Below are 24,738 nucleotides of genomic sequence, written 5' to 3'. Positions count from 1 at the left end.
TAGCAGCGGCTCCTGAGACGAGCCTAGCATATTATGTAAGCATTCCACTCGACTGATTTATGATGACAAGCGTCAGTTGCAAATGGTTTGGACGGCTAATCACAAGTCGCATTTCCCACATAAGCAACAACTTTAATTACAAGCAAACATTTCAGGTATTATGTAAAATTGAAAATATTTTGCCACGAACTTTGGGAAATTACTAAAATAAAAATTATCTTCTTGCAGTGGCCTGCTGAATTCTACTCCATGATGCAAATTGGCCAGCGTTGAGAAATCTATCATGGGATTCCCTTTTAATATGTGATTTGAGTGCCAGAGCAGGCAGGTATAATTTCTATATTATGCAGATTAAATATTGTTTATATTTGTTATGCCTTTTTTTTGTATACTTTACGAAATGCATTACAGCAAACGATTTTACCTTTGGCTGTATGATTTACATTTGTATTTTCTTTTTGGGATCATAGCAACCTGATATGTTTGACAGATATTTTTGGTATTTACATATCATATTATTATTTACTTAAATCTTTATTTAATATATAAAATTTGTTGTAAAAAAAAATAAATAAATAAATAGAATATATATGCACAGTACTATCTCATTCAAAATCATACATGTTAGTTGATATTATAATTTTAAACAAATTAATAGAATCTTGATTGTATGGAGCCTGCAGATAACAGGCCCGAATGGGGTAAAACCTGTAGTAAAGGTAAATAAATATTGATTTGATGTTGGAAATATTTATTAATCGCATACAATGTGCATAATGCCAGGCTGCCTGTTGCCGCAGCGCGTTGTTACTACTCTGATAGGTTTCTTTGCACTAGTCTGGGCATATACGCACCGTGTCTCAATTTCGCATGTTATCACAGAACTGGTTGTACCCATAAATCGCACAGATTCAAACACTGAACAGGAGGATGTGTGTCCACCAGAGGAAGCCGATGGCGGCCGAGAGGTTGGTACACTCATCAATGTATGCTACTACTTAATTGTAGTTATTGCTCATAAATTTTAAAATGATAATTCGAGAACAACCAATTGAGTTAGTTTCATAAAATAAACAGGTAAGAATGCTCTCTTCGAGAGTGCTCTGAGATCAGACAATCAGATGCAATAAGTTCTAGACTCGGCTTATGATGCTGATCAAGTACATTTATATATATGTCCATAATGAAGTCGGAGATGCTTCCTTCACATCCTTCTCATACAAAAATTACAAATAAAATCAATATTTTGTAATTTCTTTTCGCACACACAGAATTTGGGCATATACGAATGGTCGGAGCAGATGCAGGGATATGTGCTGGGTAGCTTTTATATTGGCTACCTGATTACACATATGCCCGGTGGCATTGTGGCTGACAAATATGGTGCCAAATGGGTATTGGCCATCTGCATGGGTGTCTCGACTCTATGCACTATTTTCTGCCCGTTAGCCATTGAATATGGCGAACAATGGGGCTTGATGTGTGTCCGCATTATGATGGGCGCTGCCCAGGGACTCCTGTTTCCCTCTCTGACTACACTCCTCTCGGCGTGGGTGCCCACTAAGGAGCGCGGTAAATTGGGCACCTTGTGCTACAGTGGCGTGACTGCCGGTACAGTCGTTAGCAACTTAGGCTCTGGTCTTATGCTCCATGCTTTTCATTGGTCGGTTACGCTGTATGTGTTTGCTATTGTAACTGCGATCTGGTTTATAATATTCGTAAGTACAGATTACAGATATGCATATAGTTTGCATATAATTTGACTTTTACTTCCTATTGCAGATTTTCTTATGCAGCAGCGAGCCCTCTTCGCATTTGTGTATAAAGCCGAAAGAGATGGCCTATCTAGATGAGGAGATACCAAAAAAGTCTGGTAACAAGGTGCCAATACCATGGAAAGAAATTATGTTAAGTAAGGAAATGTTCGCGGTGATCGTTAGTCAGATTGGACACGACTGGGGCTACTTTGTGATGATCTCTTGTTTGCCCAAGTATATGGCCAATGTACTTCAGTTTTCAGTTCGGTCCAATGGTATCGTTACAGCCTTACCATTTATTGCCATGTTTCTTAGCACTCTGTTGTTTGGCCACGTGGCTGATTGGATTATACGTTCAGGCAAACTTACGATTACAGTCGAACGTAAATTGTTTACAATTATTGGTAAGTGCAATCAAACACATATCGAACACTTCAGTCTATAGCTATTCATTCTGTAACTTAGGTGCCTTTTTTCCGGGATTGTTTATGGTGCTAGCCTCGTATGCTGGCTGTAATAAGACTCTGGTTGTTACCCTATTTACCATATCAATGTTTGTTATGGGCCCGTATTATAGCGGACAGAAACTGACCCCATTAGACATGGCACCCAGTTACTCTGGCACTATCATGGCCATAACTAATGGTCTTGGCTCTCTCGCCGGCATGCTCTCGCCTCCTATTGTTGGACTTCTTACGCCCAATGTAAGTATTTTAATACAACATCAACTGACATTGAGCAATATTCATCCCAACTAATGAAACTACTCATTTATTGTAGGCAACTATGAATGAGTGGCGAATGGTATTCTGGTTGGGCTTTGCCATATTAGTTATATCGGCTATTGTATTTGCAATTTGGGGCACGGCCGAGGTACAGCCCTACGATCCGAGGTTTGCCGAGAAGAAAGCGGGCTAAGTACATAATGCAAAATGCAACCTATAATTTATCTAAATATGCAACATCGAAGAAATTTAATATAAGGCAAGCTAATCGATAAAGTAAAGCGATTTTAATCAAGACCTGTTAGCGACAGGCTGCCCTTGGAGTCCACTCAACCTGACAGACGGCGCGATAGGCTGACATGCCATTAGAATCGTAAAATATGCAGACTTGCCAATTATATGCCCCATTTTTCACGATAAGTCTACCACAAAACAGAAGTCAGAAAAAAAAGAAAGCAGAAAAACTGTCAACATGTCTTTGATTTGTGTGTCATTTCTTTTGTATGGTTTTTGTTACATAGATTTAAAATTATATGTATATATATAAAATATAATATACTTTATACTAGTCGACTATTTTAATAATAACTTAGAACACAATCTAAATGACTAAAGAATATAAACTGTAGGTTAAATACCAAAGCATATTAGTGCTCCATTATAAAAAATGATATTAAAATTGAAGTATATTTTTATGGAGTATTTAAGTATTAAGATTTTAGTTTGTTCGTTTATTTAATATACAGATTTAGAGTCTTTTGCTTGTCGTTCGTCATGCAAATTATCTTCTTCTTGGACTCCGTATTTGTGTAATGGCTCATTGAATAATTTATTGTCCCGCTTTGCGACATGTTTGATAAGCCAAATAGTCCTGCTATCGTTCTGAAACATGTCGCTATAATTTGAGCTGTGCTTTTCCTCGTAAATCTTACAAAATAATGCCTATATTTACTTTGTTCTTGTGCCTGACCATGGCTTTGGTTTGTTTTGTTTTTATGTGTGCCCTGCGAGTGCCATAAAACAATTACCCAACATGTTTAAAATTGTGTGTGTTATTGACTAAGGGCGCAAGCAGAAAACAAACACACACAACGATAAACCCACACACACACAGACACACAGACGCATACACATACAGACATGTATGTGTGATGGAACTGTTGACTGTCTATGATTTCAGCGGGTAACTTTTTGCTTGCTTCACCTTGGACTTTTTTTTCTGTATTTATGACAACGTTTTGACAATTTGTGTAGCATTAAATATTGATATTTGGTAAACATTTTCGCCGCACAGTTTCATAAATATGATGAATGTTACACATACGACCCATTGACAGTTCAAAATATTGAGACATATTTTATCGAGATATAATAAGATTTTGGGTATATTCAATATACATATATAAAGCAATTCGGAAGGCTTTTAACCCATTGACAGTTCAAAATATTGAGACATATTTTATCGAGATATAATAAGATTTTAGGTATATTCAATATACATATATAAAGCAATTCGGAAGACTTTTAAACTCTACTGTGACCAACAACTTCTATCTAAACAATGGAGCATACGTGATGAGCTATATATAAATTGTTGAAAATATATTTGATTTACCATATATGCATGTGAATAATGTTCCAACAATAGCGTGGCTTACTCATTTATATGCTAATAATCAAATATACTAGTATATAATTCTAATTTTTAAAATGCTACTTTTTTATTGGAGCAATTCATGATATTTAGTATTCACTAGAGAAATCATTAATATTAGCTAGTTAAACATTGTACTTACATTAGGAGCGCATTGTGTTTGAAGTAACCGCCAATTGAAGCCTTGTTTTGCTTATTTCAGTTTGGACATTTTTCCCTTAAAAGCATTGTGGTAATTATCATTGTGCGATTGTTATTGAAACTACACTTTGTAAACACTACACTAGACACTCACACCACGGTAATGCGCTTTTTATACATATATTTCTATAGATTTGCTTTTAGCAATTTAGCATACTTTTGAAATACGATTAAATCTGATATCTAAACACGCACAAACAACGATATTTATACACGATATTTGAATAGACACCGAAACAGTTGTGAACTGTGAGTTGGGTTGAGATTTAACTATTCAAATTATATGTTGCGATAGAAGCTGAAAGTAAAAAATTGTGAAAATTAATATTAAGTACATATGTATGTATATGTGTTTATATTTAACTCAGACACGCTAAAGCCTTTAGCTAATTTACCACAAAAAACAATTGTATGTCCTTGGCCTAAATTAGTTACAATTTCCTATAATTTATTGAAAATGCATGAGTGAGCGCCAATAACACAAGCGATTTACCAGACAACAACATCAACAACGACAACAAGTAATAATAAACAGAACACAAACAACAACAATTTAATACATTTATCTGAGTGTCCGCTCAGCCATGGTGAGTATAATAAGGGACTTAGTTATACACACAAAGCTGAAATAATATCTTTGTATGCATAGATAATTTTTTGTTTTCGAATATCAAATAGGTAGCCACTGTGGTTCGAATTTTGCAAAATTAAAACATAAATGAAAAATATAAAAACACAACATTTATTACGATACTTTATGAATATACTTTATGAATATAAAATTCACATACTTATGCATAAAATACCGATCTATATTTCAAATTTGAAGTGTATAGAAGAGACGTAAATAGCTTTATCGACTCAGATTTTGAATCTAATCAAGATTATAGATACTGAATGGGTTTATATATTTTTTTTCAAACTATTTTCTTTTGTTTTGGTGCTTGTACCACTGTCGACTCTTGACATTTTTTTTTTTTTGGTTTTTAGTGCACGTTTTCACATATTTAATACATTTACTGTGCATCGCATTTGGTGATGTGGCATTTCGTGAGGACTTTAATAGGATTTACATATGTAAATGAACCCATCTGCACGCCATATAAATATACAAATAAATTTTAAATGTAGATTAAGCATGTGCATGCTACTTAAACTAAAAAAAAAAAAAAACATTTTATATCTTAAAAAAAGACAAATTTACGGCAGCTATAAAATTCGATAATATAAAAGTAAATTTACGTGGATATCAATGGAGAAGCCGTCTGTATTTACGAGAGCTATCCACAAACCCACACACATACACACATTCACATACACACACAAAAGCACAATAAACACAAAAGCTATGAACCCATTGCATTATGGCACTCATAAAAAAGGCATCGCAAATATTTCCATTTGCCATCGAACTCAGCTACCAAAAATCTCCTTGTCACTCTGCATAATTGAATTCGCTGTTTGAACATGTGACTCCAGAATAAGTATTAAGAATTTCAAGAATTGAATTAATGTATAAATGTTATAGAATCGTAAAATACTCCAGTGACATTTGTGTATACGCTTCCAGCCAGATTTTAATTTTGACCATTTCAAGAAAAAATTTGAAAACCATTTGCATATTGCTTTAATAGCCATAGAATTTATTAAGTAATTGTGGTTTAAGTTTTAAAAATAATAAATAAAGCAGATATATGAGATATTCGTTTATGCAAGCTTAATATATCTTTAAAATATTTATAAAACTATATTTGTTTTTTTGGTTTCTACAAGAAGTTCGCGGATGATTTCTACTGTCACACACATTAAGGCTTTTTAAAATGCAGGCACATGGTGTAAATAAAATAAAGTATTCATGCATTGAAAATTAAAAACGTGCGGCCTGCTGGATTAATTAATTTCCCGGTAAAAATGTACAATGTATGAGCGCAACAAAATTTATGGCCAAGTGTCATAATTTTTCAGAAATGCCGGACAAAAAAATATTCCGCCCACACAACCATAATGAAAGGAACAGCAACAGCAACAACAACAACATGTGAAAATGTGGGTCAGCAGTGTTGAATTGAAAAGCAGCCATGAAAACGGCGACAACAACAATGAATTACACCACATATGTATACATAGGTGTTGTGTGTGTGGGTGCGATCATGTGTGTATGTATGTGTGTGTGTGTGTGTGTGTGTTTGTGAGTTTGCTTGAGTGCTTTGTACTTTGTTTGTGACACTGTAAAATCAATTTTCATTAAACTATGCCACGCGTCGTATGCGTAATAAGCGAGCAAACAAACAAACACATACAATCGTGACGTATGCGTAATTCGTGTTGTATTTTCTTTCTGTATTTTGCCTGTTGTTGTTGGTATTAGCATATTGCGGCATAAATCAATTTAACACTAATTTCTATATAAACACTAAATATAATTGCAGGCCTATAAAGCCAACACATATTATATTTTACTGATTTTAATACAATTATTGAAAATATAAATGGTGACAAAAGAAGACAATTGTATAGTTATATTTTATTTTTTGCTTGCAGTCTGAATTGATAAGAATTAAGTGATTTAATGCCTAAATATGGCTGTCAATCTATATTTTTTCATTTTCAGCAGAGCTAATGTATCCATATACGAAGTTAGCATGTAAGCAGACGCATAGACAAACAGATGTCTAGATATACAGACAGAGAGATCGATTGATAAATAGATATAAATACCATATGCTTTATGTCCTGCCCCTATTTATTTATACACATAAGACAATTAACTAGTTATAGTTTACAGCAATCGTATACAAGAAATTTGTATACCAAACGGCTAATTTAAAAAATTGCTGGACTTTAAGCCTTTTAGCTTGCAATATAATTATATGGCCGACCTAATAATAACGTTTTGAAATCATATTCTTCAACTTAAAACATGTGCATTATTTATAGGCAATTTAGCTGGAATCGGAGCACTTGTATTGATTCAAACTTTGTGTATACCAAGATTTGTGATAATTCCGCCCTTTACACCCCCAAAAGTAGGCAACAAAAATTACCTGCTGCGCTTTGCATGTTGTTTAAGTGTATTTTATGTTAAATTATTGTTTGTTATTTGATTTGAATAGAATTTGTTGTGTTTTAAGCAATCGGTTGGTTTATTCCCTTCTTAGATCAACATGACAATGATGATAAAATAGCAACAGCACATCAATATTTTAAAGCTGGATAGCCTGGCGCCCTTAGCGGATTTGCGTGGAAATTGCAATTGAAACTCGAACTGGCTGACGTTGTCTTCTGGCGTTTTATTCTCGTTGTTTTCGTTGTTATCGTTGTGGTTGTTGTTGTCGTTGCCGTTGCCGTTGTTGCGATTGTTGCTGCTGCTGCCCCCGTACTGAATGTTGGCGCAATTTTTAATGCACATTTTCCTTCTTAGCTGACCTTTTGGTGTGTCAGCAAAACAAATTTATTCGATTGCACTTTCCACAGTTTTGCAATTGCCGTTTGCTGAATTTGTATTTTTTTTTGTTTTTTGTATTTAGTTTGTTATCAAAGTTACTGAAGTTTTACTTTCAGTTTTAGTTATAGTAATAGTTATAGTTTGTCTGGTAGTTTAGCCTTGCACAGCGTATAATTTGCATAAATTGTCCTGAAACATGAGGAAAACCCCAAAAATACGAATGAAACGACCATTTTAAATCGACTCGCTCAAGACAGTAAGCACAAAGCACAAGCACCCTAGAAAAACCCAAGAGAAACACAAAGAAAATATTGACAAAAACATAAGAGCAACAACTATAACAGCAACAGAAGAAATTTCATTGATGATAAACAATGGACAGCTTTGAGAGTCATGCAGAATCAAATATGGCGCAACTTACAGCAACTGAAGATGAGAATGTGAATGACAGAATGGAGGACTTAAGTCCAAAATCTTTTGCTCAAAGAATTACAATAAACAAATAAATTGAACGCAGACAGTCCTTAACCCAAAAAAAACTAAGTTTATAAAAACATAACGACAGCAGTGAACGGAAAATCGCTTTAAGATTGTATAAGCATCCTTCACAACTGGGTTACACATTTTGTCACAGTTATGACAAAATATATAAAAAAAAAATATTAATAATGGCAAATTTTACTAGTATGTTTTGCAAGCTTAACTGAAAATTATAGCATGCCACTCAAAACACTGCTGAATAAACTTTATGTACGAAAATATTAAAGCTTAATTCTTAATAAATGAAGTTTGTAGCTAGAACCCTAGCTCTAAAGTTTGTACATCTATTTATTTTAATAAAAACAAAAAATATAAATAATTATAATTCTTCAGAGCTCCACAGGTTATTTTTTACTAACATTACTTTCTAAAGGGCAAAAATGTATATATTTTTGATGAATTTCATTTTAAACTTAATCATCGAAAAAACTAAAGGAATTCTCTTAAAAAATAACAAATTGTTGGACACATTTAAAAAGGAACAAATGAAAAGATCGATTCAGCGAAAGTTTGAACATATAAATTGCATTTTTTATTTCGTCACGTGCACATTTCTGTCTGATTGCTTTTCACACAATTTTGTTGATGTTTGTCGAGCGGCATTTAAATTGTAATCAGGCTCAAAAAAGTACGCATTACGATGACGGCTAGCGACAGCTGGGGAAACAACAATCGCAAATTGTCATTGACAAAGTGGGACTCGTATTGAAAGTCAATCGTACAATATTACACATAAGTACGTAGAATTGTGAAGGCAGGTTGCAAAACTTTCACTTTTCACAACACTTGTCGGGCTTTTTGGCGCTGCTTCACCTGCTGCTGCTGTTGCTGCTGTTACTGCTGTTACTGTTGCTACCGCCTGTGGCACTCGCCTCGTTGCCTGCTTGCTGGCGTTTTGTATACTAAGGCCAGATGCCCGAGCAGCTGCGTCTCAGCTCCTGTGGGAAGAGTGCGTGTGTGTCTGTCCTGTGCGCTCTCTTCTTGAAATGCGCGCGCAGAGAGAGAGAGAAAGAGAGAGAGAGAGAGAGAAAGAGAGGCATCGGGAGAGTTGACTTCGTTTCCGACTTGTTTATAACAACAAGAAAAATATCGTAGCAATAAAGTGTATAGTCATAGTCGTTATTATTGTTGCTGCTGTTGCTGCTGCTGCTGCCGCTGCACTTAACTTGAACTTTTTAAAAAGTTGGCAAGACTCATGGGGCGCCCTTTTTTAACTGATTCCAAGGAATTTACTTAGATTTCTACGCTCACTCTCTTTACTCCATTTGTTTTTTTCTTCTATTTTTTCGCCCTGTTTTTTACTACTGAGACAGTTAGGCGTTGGAAAGGCCACACATATGGCTGGGCCTTGCCAACTAAGTTGTGATTGTGCTTGTGTATATATAAATGTATATGTGTAAGTTTGTGTGCGAAGGCTTGGCTCGACCCACACAACTTTAGTCAACCACCCACATGATGACGACTTTGAAAGAAATACGCATTGGCCTTTGGCTTTGGCTCCGGCTCCGGCTTTGGCATTGACCAGGCACATTAAAGCGACAACTTATTGCCATGTTTTAGCATTCACATTCACCAAAATGGCTTATCAGGCAGGCAGCAAACTGAAGCACTCCTTCAGCTAAATATCCATCAATCCATTGACTTGGCAAAAAGACTTTCCGCCAATTAATTGAACTAAGACAAGTTCACAGAATAAAATTATATTCCTAGAACTAAAGTATTATCTGAACGAAACCATAGTCTTAAAAATATAGTTTCTAAGAATTAAATAATAAACTGGCCAAAATTATATTTTGCATGAACACATTATGATAGTCTGAAACCTAAAACTTACACAACTAATATTGAAATGAATAATACAAAATTAATATAAAAATATTCTAGAGAAATATCGTTAAAGATTTGGCTTGAAAGTTAAAAGTGGAATCTTAGCTGAATATCTAAATGACAAACAAAAATTAGATGGCTTACCAAAGTTAAATAAATAAAATAAAAATTAGGGTCCTATTGTAAACAAAATGGGTTTGTTTAAAGAAATTAGTTTATTTTTAATCAAAAAAAAGATAACAATTCTTTGACTAAGAGAATTATTAAATATTAACTATATTTTTTGTTTATTTTAGACTGGACACAACCGAAATCATCTTTAGAAAAAGTTTAAAGATGCTTTAGGGGTAGCTTTTGACAAATGCAAGTCAGATTGGCTTGCCAAAGTCGATGCTATAATCTATTTTGCATAGCAGCTCAACACTCAACAATACTCCACAACCTTCTAAGGACTCCCTACACTGACTGCGCACACCCCCGCCCTATCATTATGTGCAATATATGTATGCGAGGCTGTCTTGTAGATGTATTCAACGAAATTATCATCTGGCTTTCGTACGTGCCGCCTAGCCAAGTTAGAAGTCTGGCGTGTCCTTGTGCCTCGCCAGTGCCGCAAGCTTTGGCTCGTGCAGCTGCGCTGCCTGCACCACCAGCCCTGCCCCCTGCTTTATTTTTTGTGCTTATCTCATGGCAAACACTGGTTGCTTGCGACTGCAAAACTGCAAAATAATAAAACAAAAATGTGAATTTTCGAGTAAAATGAATAGAAAAAAAATGGCAAAAGGTGGCCAAATGAAATTGGAGCACGAAATTTTAAGTGAAATGTCGAAATGTTTTTTTTTTTTGTTGTGAAATGCAAAAAGGATACTTAAAAATTGTGCACTGTTTATAGCAAGCCAAGTGATAGTTATTTATTTGCTGTAATTCTATTCTTTGCTTGTTGCCAAATGCTTAAAAAAAAAAACAGAACGACCGATGCCTCAACAAGTATCTTAGTGGACAAAAAGCTTGGCCAACATTTAAAGCTTGCGTTGTGGCCAAGTTCAAATTGTGTTAAGGATATTCACAGAGTGAATGTGTCTGTTTGTGTCTGTGTGTTTGTGTGTATATTTATGTACAATGGATACGAAACAAGAATACAACAAAAAATACAGGCAGCTAAAAGCCAGTTTTATATTCATTACGAGTCAAGCACCACAAGAAACACCAGCAACAACAACGGCAACAATTTACGACTTCAAAGCAAGCAGGTCCACTTTCTTTATTGCTACGGGCTGCTAACCTTATAGAAAATGCGCTCTCATGCACACCGATAAATACAAACACACACACACACACACACACAAATAACTTAGGATGTAAAAATGAAAAAAGGAGAGTAAAATAGAAAACAGTAATTATTAAGATAGTCTAGATTTTATGAGATATTCCAACGTTTTTTTTATTAACTATCAAATTAATATTGAATTTTCGAAAGTTACTTGTGAATGGGAATTGTATAAAAGGAATATAAGGATTAGAAAATACATAACTTTAAAGTTATTATTTTAACTTTTTGTATTACTGATATAAGAAATTTTTGTTATCATTTAAAAAAAGTCTAAGTGTACAGAAAATATATTCATTAATATATTTAAAAAAGACAAAAAAAATGCTTACAGTATAAAAACGAAAGGATAAAAATAACAAATGAATAAATCTTAATACTGGCAGGAGTTCAACGATTGCCAAATTGTTGAAGGACGATCAAGCATACAGAAACGTAATAGACACACCTGAGAGTTGGACGAACTCACACATACCATCTAGATGTACATATATGTGTCTTAACTTGGCTTAGGCAATACCAACAATTACAACAAACAGCAAGTACCAAAAGTCTGAGGCAGCAAACAAGCGCAAGTAATGACATAGTCAAAGTTTCTATTTTCCATTTGCCTTTTGCTTAACTAACTCAAGTGAAACCCAACTTGGCTTATTTTGTCGGACTCTTTGGCAGTTGCTCGTGCCTTTTGCGATTGTTTATTTATTTTGCGCTAAAAATTAAACGTCCACGAAAGTTTCGTTGGGCGGGTAAATTACTTTACACGCCACTTGAACACGCAGGCAACGTAAATTCCAGACTCGACATGAGCTGAACATTTAATTTAATTAAAAAATAAGAATAAAATGTGAAAAGAAACTACCCAAAAATTTGAATAGCATGGACGTAGTCAAAACGAATTAAACATAAATTAAAGCTGTTATACGGTTTAAGGACCCTTTGAAAGCAAAGCTTCTAATATAAAATAAAATAATATTTGTAGTCCCCATTGTTAAACAATACTTTCTACAAAGTCTTTCATTGTTGATCTTGCAGATAAAAGATGTTTTAAAGCACGAAAAATATTTAAAATAACACTACAAATCAACTACTTTCGCAAAACAATTTCTTTACGTTTTATTTTGACTGATCACAAATCACTGAAAAAAAAAACGGTGATTATGCTAAATACTTTTCTGAATAGCATGTTTCGCAGCTGAAAGTCCATATTTAAAGACAAAAGGAACATGACAATTATAATGCCATTATTAGTTGTGTCTGTTTATAGCTTCCCTCAAGGGCAATAATTACAAAGTAAACAACCGATTTCTGGATACCTGATTATGGAAATACTATATGCATTGCTTCTAAGAATTAAAGCATTTCACAGTCACATTTAGGACAAGGTGGCACTTAAAGTTTCTAAACTCATGCAATTGCCATACACTACAATTGGCAGCATTTTTATCAGCATATTTGTGCTGCTATTTGGCCATTAAAGCGCTACGCATAACTTGGCTGATAAGAGATACATTTTTTTACGTACTTTCGTTTCGAAGCTACATTAAGAGCAAGAAGCACAACAAGGATACGCACTTGACGCTCACGGCAGGAAACATTGTTTAACAAGGACGACACGTTAAGCAACAAATATTGTAGTTGTTTTTTATGTGTGAGTTATATTATTTTTAATTACATTAATTAGTGATATTTATTATAATACACGACCGTTAGACAGGTGCACACAGTTAAGCTCTTCAAACACTAGCATATCATTTATATTTTTTAATAATTTATTATACGGTTTTTGAAGCTTTTTTTTGGGGTTTACATTAATAACATATATATATTTTTTTTTGGTTGATAATTCTATTAGTTACGGTTGCTGGAGTTTAAAGCCAGTTTTTGTTGTGCTGCGTGTCTGTGTGTGTTAACGAAATGAGGAAAGATTGTCTACTGAATTTGCAAAACTTGACCCGAACCAAAAAACCCAAACGAACTGAGTTGAGTCGAGACGAGGCGAGCGAGCCAAAGCCAAAGTCAGAGCTTTGCTGCTGCTGCTGCTCCTGCTGCTGTTTCACGGACAACGTTGCGTATGTGTGTTGTGGAAAGTGCGTGTGTTCGTGTCCCGTACAGTGTTGGGCAATACGCGCGCAAATTGCCAACGCTTGCACACAACAGGCAAATGGCAATGTCGCCCACAACAGCTGAGCAGCTGAGCAGCCGAGCAGCCGACCAGCTGCTGAGAGAACCAAAACGAGAGCAACGGCGACAGTGCGAGAGAGTAAGAGCGAAAGAGCACGCGCACAGTGTCCAGGCCAGTTAAAGTGAAAGTATTTTTGGTTGATTAACAGCCCAACACTCTAAATCGGCGCTCCCCAAAGCAGCCACTCGACCCACCCACCCAACCACTCACTCACTCACTCAATGGCGAGTAGCCATTCGAAAGGTCGCCAAATTCACTGATAATAATTCGACATTGCTGTTGGCAATGCTCTCAACCGAAATTGAGTATGCGTTCGAAAGAGATAACAATAGTAAAAACTGGCATTTTTGTTGTTTTGTCCACTCGAGAATAGTGGACCGGAAGTGCCTATTTGTAAGTGGAATTTCCTGCAGCAGACAATTGTTAGCCTAATAAAATGCATTTCAAGCAGCGAACTATGTGCTCAAAATCTGACAGATAAAAATGAAATTTCAACAGATTGATATTCAAAATTGAGGCCATTTTCATAAAATAAACTCGAATATAATTTGGGCCTAGCATAGAATAAACAAACTATTATGGAAAATACATTCCGTCAAGAACAGCTTTAACTAAAAAAAAACACAACAATTATTACTAAGCCAAACAATTTTAAAACATATTCTTATGAATTTTGTGTTTCACAGTTTTAATTTTGAATTCGATTTATGACGCCGTAGATTGATTTTCTATATAAATGATTCTAATAAAACACGTTTCTGTGCATATGCAATACGACTCAAGATAATCAAAACTCAAAACGTGACTGTCTGTTGTGTGATATGTGGAAGAAGTGTCAGAGCGTTATCTGAGTAGCTCCACTGTAGAATCAAAATCAAAATGTTGTCAAAGCTACATTTACATGTGGACTTGCATGACAAATTCAAATTCAAAGCCAGCTTCTGCAATCCAATACCAAAGTCAACAAAGCTATAAAAACAAAGCAAAAGCCATTAAGCTGCAGCAGTCAGCGAAACTCAATAATATGGAGAAGAAGCAAACTCTAAGTATTATCATCTGCACTCTGATAGCCTTTGGCAGTGCGATGCCAGTGGATGTGCCACTTTATAAGCAACTGGGGTAAGATCAAGGTTCACACATCTCTTTTGTGGTCGACTTTAACTGTCAACTCTTTACTGAAACAGGTACAAGAAGCCATCAGGGACCAATTCCAGTGGCTACAACAATAACGTAGTGACAAGCACAAATCGGCTGGGCGGAACAACGATAATGACAACGACGACGCCAACTCCACAATTTGAGTATGCTCTGTTGGGTCAGGATCCGAAGGATCAGCACTGGTATCGTGTCAGCCTAACGCCGACAGACAACAAGTCTGGTTATCGTGCTCAGTTTGCCACAAGGAGATCGCCACCATACGATGCAGAGCAGGCACACAAGCATGATAAGACCATTAAGGAGCTGCTTAATTTCTTAGAGAATTCCGAGGAGCACAATCTGCTAAAGGTCTACGGGCAAATCTTGGACAGCGAGGACTACAACGATCAGAACGCAAAGGAGAAGCGCAATGGGGAGAAATTCGAAATCGATGTTGGTAACGATTTGGACATAAAGACGGTTTCGAAAACCGATGGAAATCGACCTTTAGCTTTAGCGGGCGAGCTGACAGTGGCCACGCCTCCTACTAATAGCCAAAATGGCAGCGATTCGACAATGTTTAAGAATTTTGTTTACTTCATAAAGGGTTTGAAATGAGTGCACAATAATTCGGTCTCAATAATAATAACACCAGTTATTAAAAAAGCGAATAAGAATAAGTAAGCACTAAATATATTTTATATAACAAACAATGTATTGTAATTTGAATGTCAAAAGCATGATTTAAAAGCTTTAATATTAAACAAAAATATTTATTATTTATGTCATTTCAAACTCTACTTGACCTAGAAACAACATATTTCAATTATAAAAAAGAGGTCATCAAATAATAAACAAGACAACGTTCGTAACTTAATTATTTCCTTTTCTCATCGATTTGTTGTCCTATTTTTTCTTATATTAAAATTTTTCTTTATAATATTTGCTTGGAATGCAAACTTTAAACTTTGCCTAGCTAAACAATATGAAACTATTTTTAAATATATAAAAATCCCTTCATCACTAGCAAAGCGAAATTGAATATGTATTAATAAAAACAAAGCAAATGTGAAAGTTATTTAGCAGTGCAAAATATGAAGCACTAAAAAACGCTGAGTTGGTCAACAACACAACTTGGTCAATGCTTGCCGCTGCAGTTTTATGCAACAACTGGTGGCCCTATATAAAGCCCGCCGTGAGCTGCATTCAATACCGCAGTTCGCTTTAAGCCAAGTTCAGTTGACCTACCAAACCAAACCAAACCAAGCAATATGAAATTCTTTGTGATTGTCGCCGTTGCCTGCCTGCTGGTTGCTTCCGTTGCTGCCGATAAGGACGATAAGATGTTGGGCTCCTCCTATGGAGCTGCACCAGCAGCACCTTCCTACTCTGCACCAGCTGCACCTTCCTACTCTGCACCAGCACCAGCGCCAGTCTCCATTCCCGCGCCACCGTGCCCAAAGAACTATCTGTTCAGCTGCCAGCCCAACTTGGCCCCAGTGCCATGCAGTCCCCCAGCTCCAAGCTATGGATCTGCCGGTGCCTATTCCCAATACGCTCCCGTCTACGCCGCCCGCCCCCTACATTGGTAAAGAGTTGCATCTCTGAACATATCTGAACATACAAAAACGAAACATACATAATAAAAAAAGAAACAACCGCAATAAGAATTAAACGTTTTTTATTTTGGACTTTTTGAGTACTCAAGTCGAGGATTAGGGCCTAGACTTATATTAGTAAGGATTTATATTCGGTTTGATTTGATATTTATGTATAAAAAAAAACCTGCTTACTTTCAAACTTGATCAAAAAAAACAGTTTGGAATTCGATAATTATTCCGTATGAAAAGTTTCCCAGACAACTCAAATTTCAGTTTAAATTGATTTTTAAAAATTGGAACAAGTCTTAATGTCAAGTGATATTTGTATATTTAGAATAATTAGCTATTTATTGTCAACTTTTATTAGCAACGACTTTAATGCCCAAAATACATTAAACACATCCAGTTTCAATAGATCAGTATAATTATTATATGTATATATATATTTTTGTAAAAACGTTAACAAACTTTATGACTTAAATGTATAAATTTGATGCTGTACGAAACAGCAGAAGCACATGGTATCATATCATATTAGAAATATCTCAGGGGGTGATAGTTTTAGATAGAAAAACAAAATGGAACAATGTGGAATGAGTTCAAAAGTACAGTGACATGTGAAAAATTGTCGGTGCAGTGAAAAAAAAACTGAATGGAACACTAAACGTGAACAATTTTTCGAAAGTAGCTGAAAAATTGCCGTTAGCTATTGCTCAGTAATCGTCGTCATCGTCGTCGTTCTCCTCGTCGGGTTCGTTCTGGACATCATCATAGAAACGGGCCGCCTGCAGCTGTTTGCGTATGGCACCCACTTGAGTCAATATTTTGGGTGACGATGTGGACACCATAAACTTTTGGACAGCGGGCACCTGAGGTAGATAAAAATAAAATTTAATAGCAAATAATCAATTATAACAACTAGTCGATGCAATACCTCCCAGCGCTTCTTGAGATTATCCATTTTACGATGTCGAGTCTCGGCGGGCGTTGCAGCCGTCTCCTTGCGCGTCATCTTAGGCATTTCGCGCAGCAGCGGCATGGATAAATTCGGTGTAGGCGTCTCGTTCAGCACCACATCGCGCCTGCTCAGGGATTGAGGAGTTGTCTGTGTGCCGCGATGCCGTGATTCACTTTTACTGCGCAGCTGCTGCTGCTGCTTGGAAGCCAGATCGCCGTAGTTTTTGAGATAACGCGACAGCCGCTGATCCGTTTGGCGACGCACACGCTCCATGGCCTGCTCATCGGCACTGTCCAGCTCGAAACTGTTGTTCGCGCTGCCAGACACGGTGGGCAATTGATCCACCAGTAGCGATGGCTTCACTGGCGTGGCCTTGAACGCCGTATGGAACACCGAACTGGGTGGTATATTGAAGGAGTAAGGCGGCGGCGAGTTATCAGCCTGATTAGGGGCAGTCGTTTCGGCAGCATAATTTAATTCAAGCACACGGAAAGCATCGTCCGATTGCGGTTGATCTCGTTCCGCCTGCTCGTTGATGTGTGTGCGTTCCGTATCTCGGCCACAGGCAATCTCTTCCAGGCAAGAAGAGCACAGATTTCGACGACAGCTCATGCACACATTACGCTCCCGCTGGCAGGCGCGACACACATCTCTCTTCTCCAGACACTGGCTGCACAGGGCATAGAGGCGTTCGCATTTCAGACAGACCAGTGCATAACTATTCTGGCAATTGTGATCCACTGCATCCGCTGGCTCCATCTCGCTATCAGCAGCAGCAGCACCACCACTAGTAGAGTCAGCCGTTTCTTCGCTGCTCTGCTGCTTCATTTTCAGTGCCAATTTGCGCTGGCAGCGCAGACAGCAGCTCTCGTAGTTCTTTAGCGGCTCATCGCACAGCGGACAAATCTTCTCGCTCAAATGGAAGCACTCTCGTTCGATCTTTCCTAGTTGGGGCAGCTCGAAATCCAGCTCAACGCCAGACGGCAAGGGCTGTCCGCGTCTATATTCGTGCCGAGCCGAATTGCTAAAGTATTTGTAAACCTTGTTGGTATTTGTAGTGTTGTTGTTGATGTTGCTATTGTTGTTGTTGTTGCTGTTTGGGTTGCCATTGATATCCTTGGATTTAGTTCTACTCTGCGCTGCTGCTAGATTGTTGTGCTGCTCCTTGGCTTTCAACAGCTGCGCATCCTGCTCCAGCTTGGCCAGAAGCTCTTCGCGCATCAGACGATTTTGTTCCGATTGAATGCGTGCCTATTAAAGCATTTTCATTGAAAATGTTACACTTATTAACAGTGAATTTTATGAATATTAATTTAGTTATACTGACCTTTTCGGCGCGTCGTCGCTCTTTCTCCAGTTGCTCCTCGAGATGCATCGTCTTGAGCTGTGCCTCTAACCGCCTGTTTACGGCAATTAAATAATTATTGAACTCATTTATTGATATGTGACTAGTTAAGACTCACCTGGTCAGGGCCTCATCCTGTCGGCGCTCCTTGTCGCGTATTAATTCTATGGAGCGTCGCTTCTCCTCAATCTGTTGCATCAAGTCCCGCTGATAGTCCTTTTTGCGTGCCGTTTCCAGTTCGGCACTGCGCATATTACGTTCCATGATGCCATCGCCGGTGACTATATTGGAGAGCTCGACGTGACCCAGATCTTGCAGCAGCTGATGGCGTGTGGTGTTCGGTCGTATTTTGGGCGGCACGTAGTTGGGATTACTATTTACAATTAACTCTAGGTCAGTCTTATCCGTTCGGCTATTGGATGTGCTCGTGCTCGATTGGCTCGAGCGCGCCGTTTGCAGCTCCTCTGCTGCTGGCGGCTGCGGCGCTGCCGCTGCCGCTGGTGATGGCTTTAGGTGACGTCGCTGCTTTGCCACAGGCGGATGCAGCATCTGCAACGCAAACAGCAAAAATAAATCAATTCAATTAATTGCTGGTTATAAATTGTACACTAATTACCATAACGGATGGCGATATGGTGGTTTATGTGTGTATGGTTTTATGCCACTTTACCTGGTGCTTGAGAAAGTTCTGCTGATTCTCGCGCTGGCGCTCACGCAAATAATTTTGACGTTTCTGATTTTCATTGTTAAAGCCGGGAAAATATGAATAAAATGTGTCCGTAACCCATTGCTCCATATCATCCTGTTGAGTGTGAGTGAAAGAAAATAATAATAACGTCGAGTTAGTATTTCGATTATTATATTTTTGTGTGTTATATTCGGTTTTTGCTTCTCGTTTTTTTTTTTTTTTTGGTGACACTAACCACCAACAGGAAGCTCGTATACATTTTGTGCCGTGCCCCTTAAGCGAGGAGGCGTGTGGCAACTAGGGGTAAACTGAGGCAACAAATTATAGCCCAGGCGACGTTTCTTTCCTTTTGAGGTCACAGCCTATAGCCAGCGACTGGAGCTGCTCCAGCGAGGGCTTCACACTGCATACTGCCACTCTTTTGCCACATAATTTTATATGCCGGCAACGCTGACGTCGACGTCGCAAATCGCGTGCGGCGTCGGCATCAAAATTTATATAGAAATCAGGTAAGATTTCTAGCATAAAAATTAGATTGACTTCAGATATCCTGGACCTTCTTATCTATAATTAATCAATTGGGTTAAGTAAACTACATTTTGAAGAGTTCAATGACCAACAGAAAGGGAACGAGTTGAAGCAAAGTAAAGGTTTAGGCAACTCTTTAAAGCATTAGATAGGAAGCATAACTTGTTACCACATATCATAAATGTTATACGCTCCTTGTACAATATTTGTTACAGGGTAAACATAATACAAATAGCGTTATGAGCAAGGACGGAGTAACAGCAACAGCAACAGCAGCAACAACAACAACAACAACTGCGTCATCGTCACAAGTCAAAGACGTTTCCAATGGCAGTTTATCAACAAGGCCCAGCTGTTCGGAGCTGCTTCTGAGCGGTTCGAGGCCCAGACTCGGTTTTGTGCCGAGCAGCGAGTACTACAATTTATTAGGTGCATTCATTTCACTCGACTTGACTTAATTTAGTCTTGATGTTCGCCTTAATTAAAGTTCGTTTTAACAATTTCATCACTTGACAGGCACAATTTCTGCAAGTTGATTAAATACTTTAGCTCTCAGCATAATTAAAGGCCAATTTGCCGCAAAGAGTTGTGTAAATAACTATATACATTGATATATATATATATATTTGTGTGTATCTACAAATGGTAAGTGCCAGCTGATGTTATTTGTCTGGCATTTCGTCAACACTCCACAAATAATTTGCATACTCTCGCACATTGTTATTCAGGTCAAGGAAACTATCAACGAAAATAGGTATATATATAATATGCATGTGTATATGAAGTGAAGCACACTGAACGCTCTGCGAATTGCTTGGAGTAAACAAATAAATAGTCCAAGCGTCTCGTCTTGGGTTGGGCTTCAATAGTATTCATAGTATATTTAGGTGCGTTGATCTAAAATAGCTAAGTGCCCGCACAGTGGGGCCAAAAAGCAGTTAAATGTTAAGTTAAGAATAAGTCTACTGAAAGTTTAATACGAGTAGCTAAAGGAATTCATTAACAAATAGTAAAACAGTTGACAGAACTGTCTCCGAAACATTAACTTATCCTTAAATAATTTTTCTATAACTTATGCATGCCTCTTAAATGCCTGCCTTAGATTACTTAAATATTATTGAATGTTTGCATTCCTTTTCATAAATTGATGCGTCAACTACTTTGAAAACCGACTTTTCAGTTCAGTCAACATTTACCCACTTTAAGAAGCCTGAGAAATTCCATTATGCGTTATCAAAGTTTTACTATTTCCATTCATTAGGGCCACCATTTGCGTGCCTCATTCGAATTAGGTTAACTAAGTGGTAAACTGGTTTTACTGAGCGCGAAAAGTGCGCGAAAAGTGCGCGAAAAGCTAATGAAAAATGCGTGCAAAAGCAGAGCAACGGGTCAAAAACTTCAACAAGAAAAAGACACTCTATGTGGGTGTTAAGTAAATTTATGCTAACGCATTGCAACGCCATAAGTTCAAGGCCGTGTAATTGAGTTTCAGGCAAGTGAATATGCCGTCACATGTGGCATATGTAAATTACACGTATGCAAAACCAAAAACACGAAAGCTTTTAGTGTCACGCTTTTCAAATTAATTTTAACTGCCGACTGAGCGACAAAAATCTAAATCAAAAGATAGACTAATAATACCAATTCGTAAAAAACAACAATGCTGGCCAATTAATTACAGGCTTTGATATTATCTGACCTGAACTGACCTTGTATACAGGTTGCGTCCCTGTTTTCTGTTACTTCCTTGGCTCTAATGACTTAAGTGGCCTGGCCACAAAGGATTGTGAAAACTATCGATGAAGGTGGCCAAGTTGTCAATCATCCACCTACAAAATTCTCATTAGCTATTAAGTAAGAAAAGCTTCCGCGGAAATGACCAGGCACTAAACACTCCCCGCACCCGGCAAGCGGCAGCCAGAGGAAGTCTCGTGCCACATGAAAATGGCACAATGCACTTTGCTGACGGAAATTGCATGACCAACGCTTTCGGTTTTCATGCACTGGCCATAAAAAACAAAAAATACTTGCTAAAAAATGCAAAATTGTTGGGGTTAAAAAAAAAACCATATCGCCGGAAAAAAATCATATTTGACCAAAAGAAAGGGCGAGGACATATTTGATACTCTTTGCCAGATCTAAGGCATGCTTTCATTCTCAACTCTTAACCACAATCTATACTAGCAAGTCTGTTATTTCAAAGTCTAAAAGGAAACCAAAAAAAAAAGGTGGTTATTATGATGTAGATTTTAATAACCCACGAAAGAACTGTGTGTCGGCATTGGCTGATTGCATCACTCTACAAATGATGAAGTAGATTTTAATAACCCAATTACAAAATGAAAGAATTGTATCGATATTGGTTGATGGCATCATTTTCAAAATTAGATATGCTATAAGCAAAAAATACCTAACGGCACATGACATTTTCAAATTTACAAATATATAAGCATATATATATTTTTTTATTCCTTTTAAAAATATTCTTTTAGTCGCAACTAGAGTTGAGGTATCCAATTAGTTTGTCACTGAGAAAAAGTTTACATTTAATATATGTGAACATGAAGAGTATTCAATTCTAGGTGTTAGCCAACTGGTAAAAGCACAGCAATTTTTAGCGTCATGTGTTAATTTTGGTCGATTTGTTTGCTTGCATTTTTCACTCTCCGGCATTTTGCATATTTTGCACACAGTAAAAATGTACGAGGTTTGGCCAACGTCAGAAGTTTTAATTTTAGCTTCACTTTGCTTTAATTAAATCAATTAAATTTCACTATTATTTTGTTGTTTTTTTTGTTTGTTCCGGGTTTTTTTTCTATTTTAATTAAAGACAAATTGTCGGGTCATGCCTATCCGCTCACCTATATATGTATTGTAATGCGTAATTGGTATTTCGTATTCTGTGGTAAAAATTTCAAGTTCAGGCCAAAACAAAAGCAGCGAACGCAACAAACGGGCTTCAAATTACAACTGAGCAGCAAAAGCGAAATTCATTAAATGAAATGGACGCAAATGCAGAGCCAAAATGCTAACTGGAGCACGAAGAACAACGGCAACAGCAGCAACAACAGCAAGAACAACAACAGCAACAGCAACAACAATAAAACCAAAATATAAAAATGGTAACAACCGCGTGAAGGGCATAAGTGATTCATGTGCCCCATCGATGGCAACTTTCAAACTTGACAAAAGAATTATTAAATAATTAATATTATTGCCTTGTGTGAAAAGCAGTACACCCTCGATCCGTTGGCTCATTTTCAAATTATATATATATATATATATTGGTTTGCACTCACACGTAAGAATGGACAATTATTGACAAAGTGCGCGCCACAAGCGCAAACAGCGTCAATTAAAAACGGATAAGTGAAATGTGAAAAGCGAAAGGGTCAACAGAGCATTCTTGAAACTTTGAACTTTTAACTATGAGAATTCATATTATTTTTAAATTTGATTTTACTTAAGAAAAAACTTTGAACTAACTTTTTGAGTGTGTATCTTTTTTAATTATTGGTTTTATTTAAAAAAAAAAGTTTAAATATACAATTAAAATTAATTTTTTGTTAAATTTAGTATTCCCTTACCGAAGGAGAAAGCAGCAATTCGAACACTAAGAAAAGCTGTGAATAACTAAAGTTAAGTTTTTAGTTGTTTTTCTTATTTTTTTAACAGCTGGTCGAGAAACACGGTACGCATTGAGTGGCCTAACGAGCCGTAAAGAAATTGGCACAGTTATGGCAAATATCGGGAATGATTTTTTGGGCGTTGCGCCAATCGAGCGTGAACATCTAAATTGCAAGCATGTGGGTGCCACACCCCAATCCCAGCCACCCTGTCAGCAGCTTACTATTTACTTACCGCCTTTTTGTGCTTCTCAATTGGCAAACGATTCTCGCTTTGCGGCCGACGTTCGCTTTCCAAATTGCGATACGACGCATTTGGCGATTTATATTGTCGCGCACTTCCAATGAGCAATTCGCGCTGATTCACAAATTCCTTGGCCGATTTTAGCAGCGATGTGCTCGCAATCTCATCTGCCCCACGCTCCTCTTGCTCTGCAGCCAGCTCCACACTCAGCTCCAGTGGCAGAGGCAGCTCAGAGTTTGGGCTTGCGGTTGCTAAGGTTGGGGACGAGGCTATTGCGGGTTCATTGCACTCGCTGCTTGTGTTGGCCGCCGTGCGCTGACATTGCCCGGGCACAAAATCCTCCATTTGCATTAATAAGGCAGCAGGACAAGTTCCTTGAGCATTGCTTTTATTTTCCAGTGCTGCGTTAAGCCGCTGGCGGTCTTTTTCCAGCTGCTTGCGTTCCAGCGATAAAAATTCCTGCAGATCCATGTTTGTTGTTTGACCTGCCAGAATAGTCAACAAGAACAGTTAATTCTTATTCTAGCTCTAATTACATTTCCAATGCTTCCAAAATTAAGACACTTGTTGAATTGATAATTCTTGTGAAAACTGGTAAATTATAAATATATGCGCATTGGACATGCCTAATGCTTACTTTGTTCTCGAACAATAGCATATTTTATATCTCACTAATATTGCCTTTTCGCGCTGTTTGGCAAGCCAAAAATGTCAGCACTGGCTGCAGTGCTACAACGGTAAACTAATTTACATATTCCTCACATACAACGCGCCGATTCGCACTAGTTCCGAGTCAGTTACGACAACTGCGCGAACCATACTCGTCTTAAACTACTACACACAATTGAATAATATTATTAATCAAGCACTAAAACATAAATTTCGAAATTCTTTAACATTCTGCGCGCTTATTTGTGATGCTACGCGGCGAAACGAGGGCTGCAAACTGAGCG

The 24,738-nt window shown here is 37.3% G+C and overlaps 4 protein-coding genes across 4 annotated transcripts; 3 read left to right on the top strand and 1 right to left on the bottom strand.

The window, feature by feature from the left end:
* The first annotated feature begins 633 nt into the window (after positions 1 to 633).
* On the top strand, positions 634 to 3,028 carry LOC6562406 (putative inorganic phosphate cotransporter). The gene is made up of 6 exons (XM_032736687.1): positions 634 to 719; positions 784 to 968; positions 1,272 to 1,718; positions 1,783 to 2,161; positions 2,223 to 2,461; positions 2,538 to 3,028. The coding sequence occupies exons 1-6, from the start codon at positions 671 to 673 to the stop codon at positions 2,673 to 2,675; spliced, it is 1,437 nt and encodes a 478-aa protein (XP_032592578.1). The 5' UTR covers positions 634 to 670; the 3' UTR covers positions 2,676 to 3,028.
* An 11,446-nt stretch (positions 3,029 to 14,474) lies between these two features.
* LOC6561509 lies at positions 14,475 to 15,551 on the top strand. The gene is made up of 2 exons (XM_001988279.3): positions 14,475 to 14,777; positions 14,843 to 15,551. Exons 1-2 carry the CDS (start codon positions 14,560 to 14,562, stop codon positions 15,411 to 15,413), a joined length of 789 nt encoding a protein of 262 aa, XP_001988315.2. The 5' UTR covers positions 14,475 to 14,559; the 3' UTR covers positions 15,414 to 15,551.
* A 476-nt stretch (positions 15,552 to 16,027) lies between these two features.
* Positions 16,028 to 16,465, top strand: LOC6561510 (vitelline membrane protein Vm34Ca). The gene has a single exon (XM_001988280.3). It carries the CDS (start codon positions 16,067 to 16,069, stop codon positions 16,385 to 16,387), a length of 321 nt encoding a protein of 106 aa, XP_001988316.1. The 5' UTR covers positions 16,028 to 16,066; the 3' UTR covers positions 16,388 to 16,465.
* A 356-nt stretch (positions 16,466 to 16,821) lies between these two features.
* Positions 16,822 to 24,668, bottom strand: LOC6562068. The gene is made up of 7 exons (XM_001988281.3): positions 24,423 to 24,668; positions 23,777 to 24,270; positions 19,370 to 19,501; positions 18,818 to 19,248; positions 18,682 to 18,754; positions 17,331 to 18,605; positions 16,822 to 17,265 (listed from the first exon to the last, which is right to left on the bottom strand). Exons 2-7 carry the CDS (start codon positions 24,254 to 24,256, stop codon positions 17,110 to 17,112), a joined length of 2,547 nt encoding a protein of 848 aa, XP_001988317.1. The 5' UTR covers positions 24,257 to 24,270; positions 24,423 to 24,668; the 3' UTR covers positions 16,822 to 17,109.
* Between the last annotated feature and the right edge of the window lie 70 nt (positions 24,669 to 24,738).

This window comes from Drosophila grimshawi, unplaced genomic scaffold, assembly GCF_018153295.1.
Source record: "Drosophila grimshawi isolate 15287-2541.00 unplaced genomic scaffold, ASM1815329v1 contig_1377, whole genome shotgun sequence".
In the NCBI taxonomy this organism is placed as follows: Eukaryota; Metazoa; Arthropoda; class Insecta; order Diptera; family Drosophilidae; genus Drosophila; species Drosophila grimshawi.
Note: the sequence above shows the minus strand (reverse complement) of the source record. Positions and strands in the feature narration are given on the sequence as shown.